Raw genomic sequence first — 13,782 nt, 5'->3', positions numbered from 1 at the left:
AAAACTAGGAGACAGAGGCTGAGGAATACTGTATGCTAATACAGTAGTGACTTGTCAATCAAACTGTGCTTGTCACTTCTTTTTTAAACCTCAATAGGGACTGGAATTTACTAAAGAACACCATGTTGCATTTAATAAACTGGACATTACAAACCTTCTGCTGACTCTGTATGTGTGATAACAACTAAACTTCTTCTTTAAACCCTTCTGGCTGTTAGGACAAATTCAGGTTTGTGGCACTTCCACATAGGCTTCACTTTTCAGACGTGGAAGCTGTACTGCACATTCCATTTTCTTAGATCTGAATGGCAAGATGACTTTACAGCAACTTTGTGTGAAAAAGGCTTGAAACAACACTTTATCCTTTCTTTAGTTGGCAAGAATATAACAGAATCGCACCCAATATCAAATAAGTAGTGGGATTTTACCACAGCAAGCTAAAATCCTTCCCTCATTAGTGTGAGATGATATGCAGTACCACTTAGTTGAGGTTAGACATTTCTGTTGCTGTCTCAGTAACCCTCAATCATTAACCTATTCTGCTATCTGGCAGTGCAGGAAGCCCTCTGACTGTCGACTGGCTCAGGCTCTGGACACTCAGGTACAGCGGAACTCACTGGGGACACTGGAGACTCAGGATGATGGCTGGGGCTGCTTAACAGGTCACACTGCTGTCTCCTATGACTGCAGAGGCTGCTCAGGGTACAGACATTGCTCATGGTTGCTCATGGTGCAGAATCTACTCAGGTGTCTCCCTGAAATGAAGCTAAAGCTGGGCCCTGGCCACCCCCACCCTGGGAGCAAGGAGGGGTGCTCAGTCTCTTTTGATGACTGAAGCAGCAGCAGCAGCTAAGGAACAGGATACATAGATTGCACAGAAAAAACAAGTTGAACAGGCTGGGGCTGCGCAGGACCCACGGCTGACTCCTGTGATGATTGAGGCTGTTCCATAGAACTCGCAGTCCATCCAAAAGGCTGGAGCCTCACAGGGGCCACATAGGCTGAGGCCTGGCAAGGCTCAGCCTGAATGAGCCACATGGGCCAGACCCCCTGTGGAACCATTACCCACAGGCCATATGGAGTTTTGTGGCTCGGGTGATGGTCAAAGGCATAGGCCTTGGCAGTCCAATCTCCGGTATCTAAAACTGACAATTGGGACATGGAATGTCACCTCTCTGCTGGAGAAGGAGCCTGAGCTAGTGCTTGGGGTTGAGAGATACTGGCTAGATATAGTCAGGCTCATCTCAATGCATGGCTTGGGTTCTGGAACCAGTCATCTGCAGAGGGGAGCGCATCACCACTGAGATGTCTGATCAAACGCACTTTGAATTACCATAATTACGCAATTATTTGTCCTATCGGAAAAATGTAAACAGTTTCTGAAAGCTGAGAAATTTCGCTTCACAGACAATGTAGGGTCATTACAGTAATGATTGCTGGAAATCCGGGACAATGGGACATTTGAAGTAGGCTGTGTCCCCGCCGACATGTTTGGCATTATAGGGTTAACAACCCAAGAATCAATAGGAGAAATAAACAACAAGAAAGTTAAAAATAACTCAAAAATGCTGGAAATCTATTCCAGGACGACAGTCCCTGAGTGTGGCACTGGAAAGTCCTCCATCTGAGGACTCCATTATCCCTAGATGGGGAACCTTCCTACTGGGGGACTTCCATGCAATGACAGTTTACCTGGGTGTGATCGGGAGGAATGTTGCACTTCTATGTTATTCACAATTTGTCCTTAACAAACACCATGTTCAAACATAAGGGTTTCCATAAATGCACTTGAGACTGCCGCAGGTCAATATTTGATTTTGTAATCATATCGTCAGATCTGCGGCCATATGTTCTGGACACTGGGGTGAAGAGAAGAACAGAGCTGTTGACTGATCACCACCTGGTGGTGAGTTGGATCAGGTGGCAGGGGAAGAATGCTGGACAGGCCTGGCATACCTTCACGTATAGTGAGGGTGCACTGGGAACATCTGGCAGATGCCCTGGTCTATGAGATCTTCACTTCCCACCTCCAGCACGGCTTCGACAGCATTCCGAGGGAGGCTGGGGACATTGAGTATGAATGGACCATGTTCTGCAACTCCATTGCTGAAGAAGCTGTATGGGGCTGGGGCCATATGGTGGTTGTTGCGCACTGTGGCAGCAATCCCCAAACCAAATGTTTGCCACCAGAAGTGAAGGAAACTGTCAAACTGAAGAAAGAGTCCTATCAACACAATTAGTTTGTGAGGCTCTGGAGGCAGCTGACAGGTCCGAGCAGACCAACTGGAATGCAGCTCTGGCAGTATCCAAGGCAAAAACCCAGGTACGGGAGGAGTTCAGTGAGGCCATGGAGCAAGACTTTCGGTTGGACTCAAAGCAATTCTGACAAACTGTCAAATGACTCAGAAGGAGGAAGCATCTTCCTATCCACATTGTATATGGTGGTGATGGGGTTCTGCTGACCTCAACTGAGGACACAGGAATGCTTTGAGGATCTCCTCAATCCCACTGACATGTCTTCTGTAGTGGAAGCAGAGTCTGGGAAAGGGATGGCTTGCCCATCACTGGGGGCGAGGTCACGGAGGTAGCTAAACATCTCCTTGGTGGCAGGACCCCTGGGGTGGATGAGAGTTACCCTTATGTAAACACAGCTTTTATTTGATTTTTTTGTATGTTTATTGATGATTTAGTGACTCATGTATAGCATATATTTTGTACAACCTGTACAGCACTTTGGTCAACTGTGGTTTAAAATGTGCTATAGAAATAAACTTTGACTTGACTTGACTGAGTTTCTTAAGGCTCTGGATGTTGTGGGGTTGCTGTCACACATCTATTATATAACATGGACGTTGGATTGGTGGACTGGAGTGGTGGTTTCCCTCTTCAAGAAGGAACCAGAGACTGTACTCCAGATTGAGGGGGATTACACTTCTCAGCTTCAGGACATCCTATGGGGGAGCGCTTACGGGGTAAGCCCATAAGCTTGTCCCATAAGCCTGTTGTTGGGCCCATTGTTGCACACTATCCAGTCTCTGTACAACCATTGTGAGAACTTGACATTACATGCTTACATTCTAACATAACTATTAACCATTGCTATTGTGTGCATGTGTGTTCGTGTGTGTGTGTGCATGTGTGCATGTGTGTTCGTGTGCGTGTGTGTGTGTGTGCCTGCGCATGTGATTGTGTGTGCATCTCACCGGTACTGGCAGGGATGAGAGTTGCAGAGTCGTACTTGGGGTTGGGGTCGGTTTTCAGGTTGACAGTAGCTATCGTTGACAACCTCCATTGATTTGTTGATTATCTTCATACAGGAAACCACTGTCCTCCTTTCACCTGCACATACACAAAACACACACACAGACATACACCCAAACACACATATATGTCAAGGCTGTACATAATCTGAGCTGCTATGAAAGACCAGAAAAGATCTAAGGCATCCAGCCCTTTGAATCTGTACCTGTAGTGAACAGATTTTTATCCTGTCTCTGCTGAGGTACTAATATGAAACACTGGAGGTCTGGACTGGCCGAGAGAATGGAGTGTGGGCATTTAAGGAGGAAAATGCAACAGATATCTTTTTTGCAACACCATATTTCCTGCTTTATCTTGTAATCAGTATGTGTGTGAGTGTACACAGGTGGTAATTATGTAGTGGCTACCTAAATCTGTTTAGTAGTAATGTTATCGGAGCTTGTCTTGAAACACAGTTCCTCCAGTAAATGTGGATATGAATAGATTAAGGTGGCTTGCAGAGTAAAGTATTGTCCATTTACTAAAACACTCCAAGTACTAAAGTACATTTAAGTGTGAATATGGCTTTATAATTGTTGCAATTTAAGGTTTGTCTTGAAAAAGTGATTTTTAATCTCAATGAAGCTTTTACCTGGATAAATAACAACATATTACTACAAAGCCTATAGAGCACTTTGGTGTTCAAAGTAGAGTAGAAAAGTTCTATATAAGAACCAGTCCATTTACAAATGGACCCACAACACTTGTCTACAAGTGGACTCAGTTGTAGACAAATGTCCACAAGTGGGTATTTAAGGCCTGAGTTGTATGGGTGGCCCTCTAATTTTTTTTTACCACTCCTTCATATGTCAATCAACAATATCCTTCACTCTCATTGGTAGTTGCTTTAATTGATTGCCTCAGAGTCAGAGCTGATCATGCTTATTTTGCCTGTCTTCCCTAAAAGTTGCTGAATTTCATTGACATTTCATTGTATCTGGTTGCTACAGTGCTGCTAGAGTCCTCCTGTGTGGATGTCGCTTAAGAACTCCTGGAGTGGTTGAGAAGCAAAGTGCATCAATTCTAAGGTGATATATACGTTGATATGTACCATATACCTTGTGGTTAAGGTAAAGTTAAAGATAGGCAATTAATACTCACTGAAGTTAAAGTAAGGTTCCAGGATATTACTGTAAGTTGTTAGTGTCCTGAGATAATGGAAATATTACGGCATGCACTTGTGTAGTCTGCATGACTAGGTGGTTGTTTATATACACATGTGGCCATAGACGTAATTGGAACACCTGGATTGAATCATTTGGATGGGTTGAGAGAAGTATAAAATATCATAAGCCTAATTTAACATATCTCAAAAGAACAACAGACACCATAGTGTGTAACCACTGGCAGGCTTAGACCATGGTAGAAGCTGTGATGTTATCTGACCAAGAGAGATCAGCAGAGATGAGGACACTGAGAAACCTGAAGGTGTGGACCCTCTCCACGTGCTAGCCGTTGATGTAGAGGGGGGCTGGGTCAGTCCTGAAGTTGATGATGATCTCTTTGGTTTTCATGGTGTTCAGTGCAGGCTGTTCTCTGAACACCAGGCTGTCAACTTCAGGACCTCCTCTCTGTAGGCTGCCTCATGTCCCCGTGAGATGAGTCCGACCACTGTGGTGTCATCAGCAAATTTGACGATGAAGTTGTTATTGTGGGCCGGACTGCAGTCGTGGGTGTAGAGGCAGTACAGGAGGGGGCTCAGCACACAGCCCTGTGGGGAGCCAGTGCTCATTGTGCTGTTGGAGGAGAGATGGGGGTCAAGTCTCACAGTCTGGGGCCGGTTGGTCAAGAAGTCCTTTATCCAGGAACATGTGAGAGGGGGGAGGCCCAGGGTGTGCAGTTTGGTGGTGAGAATATCCGGGATTATTGTATTGAACGCTGAGCTGTAATCCACAAAGATCATGACAGCGTAGCTCTGCTGCTGCTCCAAGTGGCTCAGCACTGAGTGGAGACCTACAGTGATGGCGTCCTCTGTGGATCTGGTTCTGTAAGCATGCTTGATGTTGGAGTAAACATGGTCAAGAGTGTTCTCCTCTCTTGTAGAACATTTGAGATGTTGGTGGAATTTCAGGAGTACATAGTAATTTCCAGCTAACTGTAAATCATGGATCTGGTGCTGGAGAGATACAGGCTCGGCAGAGCGGGCCTGTGTGGTTGGCATTTTAACCTCAGCATAAGGCCGGACCTGCAGCCCCGCTTCTGCTTCCGCTTCCTCCGCCATCGCCTTCCAGACCCAATAACAATCCACGGAGCACCCGGCAGTCTCGCTATGTTGTCTGGGATGTTATGAGTGTAGTGAAAATCACTCGATACTGCTATCTTGTGCCTGAAGCCAATGTCCACAAGATCCTGGCGTGTGTAGCAGTTGTTCGCGGAGACAAACGCACAAAAGCTGACAAATAAAAAACACAAAGGGTACAATAAAGCACACCAAAAGGAAGAGCCGTGAGCCGCTGCATCTGTGTGCACCGCCATCTTGGATATTTGCCCAGAATGGATGGTTTCTTGGGTGATCTCCTCCTAGATCAATACTGAGCCCATAGACAGTCTGAGGTGCAACCTAGCTTTGTTGGAAGGACAATGGTATCAATTCCTTCATCCTCCAGGGACTGCCTGCGCACTCGCCACATGAGGTCATGCACCAGGAGGAACTCAGGAACCACTGCACCAGTGTAGGGTCTGATAGTGGGTCCAAGGATTTCATCCTTGGTGCTGTTGCCTAGCCTGTAGAGATCTGTGCATCCCTCCATGGATGTCTCCCCAGAACATCACAGACCCACCAACAAACCAGTCATGCTGAATGATACAGGCAGCATAACATAACTGTCACACATGCTCAGGGTGGACCTGCTCTCATCCGTGAAAAGCATGGTGCACCAACGGTGAACCTACGAATTCTGGTATTCTATGGCAAATGCCAGTCGGGCTCCATGGTGCCAGGCAGCAAGCACAGGGCCCTCTATAGGACGTCGAGCCCTTAGGCCACCCTTATGAAGTCTGTTTCCGAATGTTTGATCAGAGGCATTCACACCAGTGGCCTGCTGGAAGTCATCTTGTTGGGCTCAGGCGGTACCTATCCTGTTCCTCTTTATCATCCTGCTGATGGGTTAAGGACCTTCTACAGCCCTGTCCAGCTCTCCTAGAGTAATTGCCCGTCACCTGGAATCTCATCCATGTTCTGAGACTGTGCGGGGAGTCACGGCAAACCTTCTGGCAATGGTACGTATTGATGTGTCATCCTGGAGGACTTGGACTACCTGTGCAACCTCTGTAGGGTCCAGGTATCACCATTTGTTACCAGTAGTGACACTGACCCCAGCAAAATGCAAAACTAGTGAAAGAACAGAAAAGATGAGGGGGGAAGAATATCAGTGGCCTCCACCTGCAAAACCATTCCTGTTTTGGGGGTTGTCTCATTACTGCCCTTCTAACCTATTGTTAATTTCATTAACACCAAGGCAGCTGGAACAGATTAACAGCCCACTCTGGTACTTAACTGACCAGATCAATATGCCAGAAGTTTAACTGACTTAATGCCATACTCTTTAACTATTTAAGCTGAGTAATGGCTGACTTTATTGCTTTTATTCTGGATTTTTCCCTCCTCTCTGGATCTATTTTGCCCTCACTTTTGCCATGCATTTCTTGATAACTTTCCAGACCTGCCATTCTTCTATATTCTTATATATCAGGTAACCTCTCAAGTGGGCCCAGTCACCTGACTTCTAACCCCACCTGTTCAGCTGTTTTCCATTTCCCAATAATCACTATATAATATTTATTTTTTACCAGTTCCACTTGCTAATTTCTTTTTTTGTCCTGCTTCTAACTGATTACCTGCCTTTTTAAAAAAAATTCCCCCTCTTGGTCTGTTTGGGTTGCATCCCTGTTGCCGAACCTCAAGCCTGTTTTTTTTTTCTCCAATTTTTCAGTAAAATCCTTTCTTCAGTGTGTCCTGCCTCATTTGGGTCTATCAAGTCTACTGTACACACATCAGCCAGGAAATGAGCGGGAATGTTTACAAATCTAAGATCTGTGACAACAGGTGACCTGCCCTGGGTGGATACTGATGATCCCGCAATTACTGGATAACATTACAAGCCCATTTCATAATAGCAGACATCTTACTACCTTGTGCAAAACTATTTTGCCCTAATTTAGAGACCCTGCCCTAAACCTTTATCCAAATACTTTGTCACCCCTGGGTTAGTAAACATATAATACATATTTTAGCAAAAGTATGTTTTCAATATTAACAATACTCATTAAATCAAAACAATTTTAAGCACGCTGTAAGAGACATTCTCTTTGACATTTCTACAAATTACTTTTTGTAACCATATCCTAGAACAGACACAAAAAAATTCCATGGTAAACAAATTTGAGAAAATACAAACTGCACTCTTTACAAGGGTGTATACTACATTATGTCCCTCTATTTATATAATCTGTAACAATAAGCCAGATATAATGCATACTTAAAAGGTATTCACATCATATTATACTTGTGTGTACAGTGATATTACTACATAATGCACCCATACAACATAATATTACTATAATAATAAGGCAACCATGTTGTTTACATCTGAGTAATATCACTGAGCAGTAGGTATGGCTTTAATATTGCTCAATGATGAGTCATAGTCTATATCATTTATGGCCATGAGTCACCCCTGACCATGATAGACAGTGCTCAGCTAATCAGAAGTTGGTATCACAGGCCAATCATTAAGGCTGCAGCCTAGAACTGATGCTACTATAAATAGGTTGGCTCTTTACCTAGAAATTTGGGATTCCCCAGTTTCTCACTATGTAGCTACTCCCAGCTGTTCAGTGACCTAATTCAGTTGCTAGATATTAGTAGTCAGGTGGGACTGACCACAGCTTAGCTGATTCGTTTAATGGTGGATTGAATCTTACAGGGGTTACACAGGGCCCGAGGCCCACCAGAACAGAGCTCTGCTTCCTGACATGCAAATCATGCCCTGCTATGGTACAGCTCAGCATTACCGAACTGCATATAAACCATGAAACCTGCTTTCAGACTGGCTGCATTCATGTTCAGTGCAAGACAAAGAACTACTCAAGTCTATAAAACCATACTGTATACCAACACCACACACAGAATATATATGAGTTATCTTAGTTTTTGATAAACATTACACATACAGACCAGCATTTAATGACAACATATTGTCTTTGATTTCACATATTATACTCATGTTTAAATAGTGTTTGTTGAAAATACATTAGTGTGTGTGAGTGTGTGTGTGTCGGGGGGGGGGGGGGGGGGGGGGGGGGGGGTGTATAAATGTCCTTACATTGAAGTAACTTCAGCTATTGATATCATCCTTGTTCCTGCGCCCCTTCAACTGCTGGATGTGCGTGTTTGGCTTGTATATTTACATTAAAGTAACTCATTAAGTATTGATTTTGTTTCTTTGTTATTTAATAATTTGTTAGTGTTTTCCATTTGTGTCTAATTTGGTCTGATGAGCTATTACTTAAGTTCCCCTTTGTCTCTAGTTTGTTAGGTTTGTTTTCTTTTAGCAGTTACTTTGCTATCCTACATTGGCATTACAGTTTGACCTTAGATGTTTATTTGACCTCTCAAGTGCCCCGGTGTATGTTTTCGCATACATAATAAAGTAAAATAAAGTCCATTTGTTTCAAAACTACAGTGTGTTCCTTGTGCCTCACTAGCTCAATCCCTCACAGTTATCAGCCAAATAAAGAAGAGAGCTTACCTCCTCCACACTGGACATTACAGTCTTGCCAGCTATTGTGCGTCCAGATGTAGAGATACTCTGGTTCCCTCTGTTCCTCACTGCTCCTGTCCTGATTTGTGTTTAGAGACACTGTGTACTCATAGTGGATCCCATAGCTTTGGTCATGAAAGAGCAACACCTGTTAACATGACATAGAAGAGTTTAAAGAAAAGAGAAGTTGCACCTAAAGCTTATCAGCCTTCTCTAGATTTATTTGCTTTTTATCTTCAGGAAATTGTTAATAAACCTAGCCAAGTTTATACCTGTTCTTTCAACTTTAATAACAAAGCACAGCAGAGATTTATAATTGCACTGCATACTCAGTGGCCATTTAAATAATGCCTAATCCACTGCAATACGGGATATTGCAGTGGATATTTACAAAGACTGACAAAATCTGAGGGATGGAGCTGGACTGACCTATTTCTGTCAGGACCACCATAGTCAAAGGAAGACTGCTGTTTCCATCTACAGTAATTTAAATCCTTTCAACATAGCAGTGTTCTAAGAACTTCCTGCACTTCCCCATATACACATGGAATGTGTAAATTGGGGAGAGCACACCTATAAGCTCTTCCATGTGCATACATGGAAAGCCAGAGGTGAAGAAGGCAGCAGCAGAAAGACCCTCACACAGAACATCAGTGACAGGAGATATGACATTTTTGTAGCACTTTACTACACCAAACCTTTCAGTGTTAATAAATACTCAACACAAATCATTTCTATGCTAGTAAAAATTGCTAGTAACAAAGTGTCTAAAGCTACAAATAAAAACTGGTTATTTGCCTAGTTGTTATGTGTAGACACAACACTGGTTCAGCCCTCAAATTATGCACCTTTTTTATGCTTGAATGAATCATAGGTCAATGTTAAGTGGCTTAACAAACAAATAAAAAAGCATTCCTCTAAAAATAGTCAGGTACAAAGACTGGACTGAAAGCAACCAAAGAAAACTTTGAAAGACCTTCAGAAAGCTGGAAGTATGGCTCAAGACTACTCAAGCAGGTCTGAAAGTAATCAAATTCTGGCCACTTGGAAGCAAGTGTGGACTCACATTAAGATAAAAAAAAAACATGTGTCCTGTGAGATACCTTGTTGACCCTGAGTCAACTCTTAACACCCATAGATCACATCTGTGTGTGATCAATGATGGACAGTCCCACAAAGATAAGACATTATAATAAATCAGAATGATCTCAAATATTAGCAAATTCCAATGTAAAAAGAGGTAATTTATTCATGCTTTATGTAACCTTTTATTAAAGGTAAATTAATTAAGAAATTTGAGTCTTACATCAAGCCCTAAAGAGGAAATCAGAAATCAACCTGACTTTTTTTTTGTAATTTTCTTTTTATTTCTTTTTCTGGTGATTAGACAATTCAAAAGCATGAAGCCAGTTGCAGCAAATGGAAACATAAGAAACATCAATGAATAAAAATGAAACAAAACAAAACCAAAAAAGAGGTGGAGAGGCTTACTTGGCAACCAGATACCTTGGTATAAACACAATACTGTATCATAAAATATGGGTAGTGGGTGGGTGGTAAAATTCTGCTGTTTTACATTAAGTCCGATCTTACAGGCTTAACATACTCAGACCATTTTGACCAAATTCTATAAAATGTATCTTTTTGAATCATGAGGGAAAATGTGATCTTTTCCAATATATAAATTTCATGCACAACAGCAAGCCATTCTTCAGTGAAAGGTGGTTAAACTTTCAGCCATTTTCACGATAGGCTTTTTAACGGCCAAACAGTTTTCTATCATTTCTATTCAACTTTTGTTGTACATCACCCATATACATAGTAGTGCATTTAAAAGGAATCTTAACTCCAAAGACATATTCTATGTAGCTGTGGATTTCCTCCCAGAAACCTCTAATAATATAGCATCCCCAAAAAATATGCTCATGGGTGGCTCCCCTAGTCCCACACAGTCTCCAACAGGAATCTCCACTGCCTAGATGTCTTTTCTGAATCAGTGTAATGAAAAACCTCACAATGTTCTTCCAACAGAACTCCCATTCTGGGTCCACTGAAGTTGGCATATTTTTTCCCAGGTTTCTGTTGGGATCACTTCGTTTAGATCAGCCTCCCACTTCTTCCTTATGTACTCCGTATTCCCTTGTTTCGAGAGCTGAATTCCATTGTATAGTCTGGAAGCCACTTTATTACATTGTCCCGGTTTCATTAAAGACAGGAAGACCTCCAACCCCCCCATTGTAACCGCTCAAGGTGTTTTTCAGATTTTGGTTAAAATGATGTCTGACTTGAAGGTATCTGTAGAAGTCAGCTTTTTCTAAACCATACTCCCCTTGTAAAACCTCAAAACTTCTAAATGACCCCTTGTGGAGAAATGAATTACAGGTGCTGGTCATAAAATTTGAATATCATGAAAAAGTTGATTTATTTCAGTAATTCCGTTCAAAAAGTGAAACTTGTATATTATATTCATTCATTTCACACAGACAGATATATTTCAAATGTTTGCTTCTTTTAATTTTGATGATTATAACTGACAACTAATAAAAACACCAAATTCAGTATCTCAGAAAATTAGAATATTACTTAAGAACAATACAAAAAAAAAGGATTTTTAGAAATGTTGGCCAACAGAAAAGTATGAACATGAAAAGTATGAACATGAAAAGTATGAGCATGTACAGCACTCAGTACTTAGTTGGGGCTCCTTTTGCCTGGATTCCTGCAGCAATGCAGCGTGGCATGGAGTCGATCAGTCTGTGGCACTGCTCAGGTGTTTTATTACATTGTCCCGGTTTAATTAATGACAGGAAGACCTCCAACCCCCCCATTGCAACCGCTCAAGGTGTTTTTTATGAGAGCCCAAGTTGCTCTGATAGTGGCCTTCAGCTCTTCTGAATTGTTGGGTCTGGCATATCGCATCTTCCTCTTCACAATAGCCCATAGATTTTCTATGGGGTTAAAGGTCAGGTGAGTTTGCTGGCCAATGAAGAACAGGGATACCATGGTCCTTAAAGCAGGTACTGGTAGCTTTGGCACTGTGTGCAGGTGCCAAGTCCTGTTGGAAAATGAAATCTGCATCTCCATAAAGTTGGTCAGCAGCAGGAAGCATGAAGTGCTCTAAAACTTCCTGGTAGACGGCCGTGTTGACCTTGGACCCCAGAAAACACAGTGGACCAACACCAGCAGATGACATGGCACCCCAAACCATCACTGACTGTGGAAACTTTACACTGGACCTCAGCCAACATGGATTCTGTGCCTCTCCTCTCTTCCTCCAGACTCTGGGACCTTGATTTCCAAAGGAAATGCAACATTGACTTTAATCAGAGAACATAACTTTGGAGCACTCAGCAGCAGTCCAGTCCTTTTTGTCTTTAGCCCAGGCGAGCCGCTTCTGACGCCGTCTCTTGTTCAAGAGCGGCTCGACACGAGGACTGCGACAGCTGAAACCCGTGTCTGCATACGTCTGTGCGTGGTGGTTCTTGAAGCTCTGACTCCAGCTGCAGTCCACTCTTTGTGAATCTCCCACATTTTTGAATAGGTTTTGTTCCACAATCCTCTCCAGGGTGCAGTTATCTCTATTGCTTGTGCACTTTTTTCTACCACATCTTTTCCTTCCCTTCACCTCTCTATTAATGTGCTTGGACACAGAGCTCTGTGAACAGCCAGCCTCTTTAGCAATGACCTTTTGTGTCTTGCCCTCCTTGTGCGAGGTGTCAAAGGTCGTCTTTTGGACAACTGTCAAGTCAGCAGTCTTCCCCATGGTGCACCAGGTGTCTTCAATATTGAACCTTTTCACAATATTCTAAATTTCTGAGATACTGAATTTGGGGTTTTCATTAGTTGTCAGTTATAATCATCAAAATTAAAAGAAAAAAACTTTTAAAATATATCAGTCTGTGTGTAATGAATGAATATAATATACAAGTTTCACTTTTTGAATAGAATTACTGAAATAAATCAACTTTTTCATGATATTCTAATTTTATGACCAGCACCTGGATAGCATGTGAGGGTCTTAAGGGACCAGTTTTAAAATCTGTCATCATTTTTGTTGGTTTCAAAGTCAGAATTGTAGGCACATCATCTCAACATTTTGAATGGGTCTTCTAATTTACAAATTCTAATTATGCTTTTCAAGGGGTTAAATAGACAGTTTAATCCTCTGAAACCGCCAACTCTCTCTGAAGTTTACCATCAGCCAGGAGAGCCATAGTTGGAATACCTTTACCTCTATTTCTTTCCAACCGATGTGTAGGATGTTGAACATATTCAAATTAGTGGTCTCAGCTGGGCGGCATAGTAATAATCCTGTAGGCATGGAATGCCCATTCTTCTCCTTTCTTTCTTCAACTGTAGTGTTTGATACTTGATCCTGGCTCTTTTCCCTTGCCACAGATATCTTGAAATTAATCTGTCCCATTCTTGAAATTGTTTGAGAGGTATTTTGACTGGGAGGCATTGAAAAAAATAAAGCATGTGTGGGAGAATGTTCATTCTGACGGACTCTATCCTAGAGCTCAAGTTCAAGAAGGGAATTACATTCCATCTATGGAGGTCTGATTTTATGTTCGAGATCAGTGGTCAATAATTAACCCCAAACATCAGGGAATTAACCTTGTGCAAATTAATCCCCAAATATTTAATAGAGTTCTTGTCCCATTTCCAATTATATTTATTTTTAAGTTCTAATGTTGGGTTAAAGTTAAATGATAACACT

General features: G+C 42.3%; 1 protein-coding gene across 1 annotated transcript in view; it reads right to left on the bottom strand.

The window, feature by feature from the left end:
- adamts17 (ADAM metallopeptidase with thrombospondin type 1 motif, 17) overlaps nucleotides 1-13,782 on the bottom strand; it is a 182,014-nt gene that overhangs the window by 9,385 nt on the left and 158,847 nt on the right. Inside the window, exons 18-19 of the mRNA XM_030724178.1 lie at nucleotides 9,051-9,210; nucleotides 3,204-3,339 (exon numbers count right to left, since the gene is read on the bottom strand). Coding sequence (XP_030580038.1) covers nucleotides 3,204-3,339; nucleotides 9,051-9,210 — 296 coding nt within the window. The remainder of the gene's footprint in view (nucleotides 1-3,203; nucleotides 3,340-9,050; nucleotides 9,211-13,782) is intronic.

Source organism: Archocentrus centrarchus, unplaced genomic scaffold (genome assembly GCF_007364275.1).
Source record: "Archocentrus centrarchus isolate MPI-CPG fArcCen1 unplaced genomic scaffold, fArcCen1 scaffold_32_ctg1, whole genome shotgun sequence".
In the NCBI taxonomy this organism is placed as follows: Eukaryota; Metazoa; Chordata; class Actinopteri; order Cichliformes; family Cichlidae; genus Archocentrus; species Archocentrus centrarchus.
Note: the sequence above shows the minus strand (reverse complement) of the source record. Positions and strands in the feature narration are given on the sequence as shown.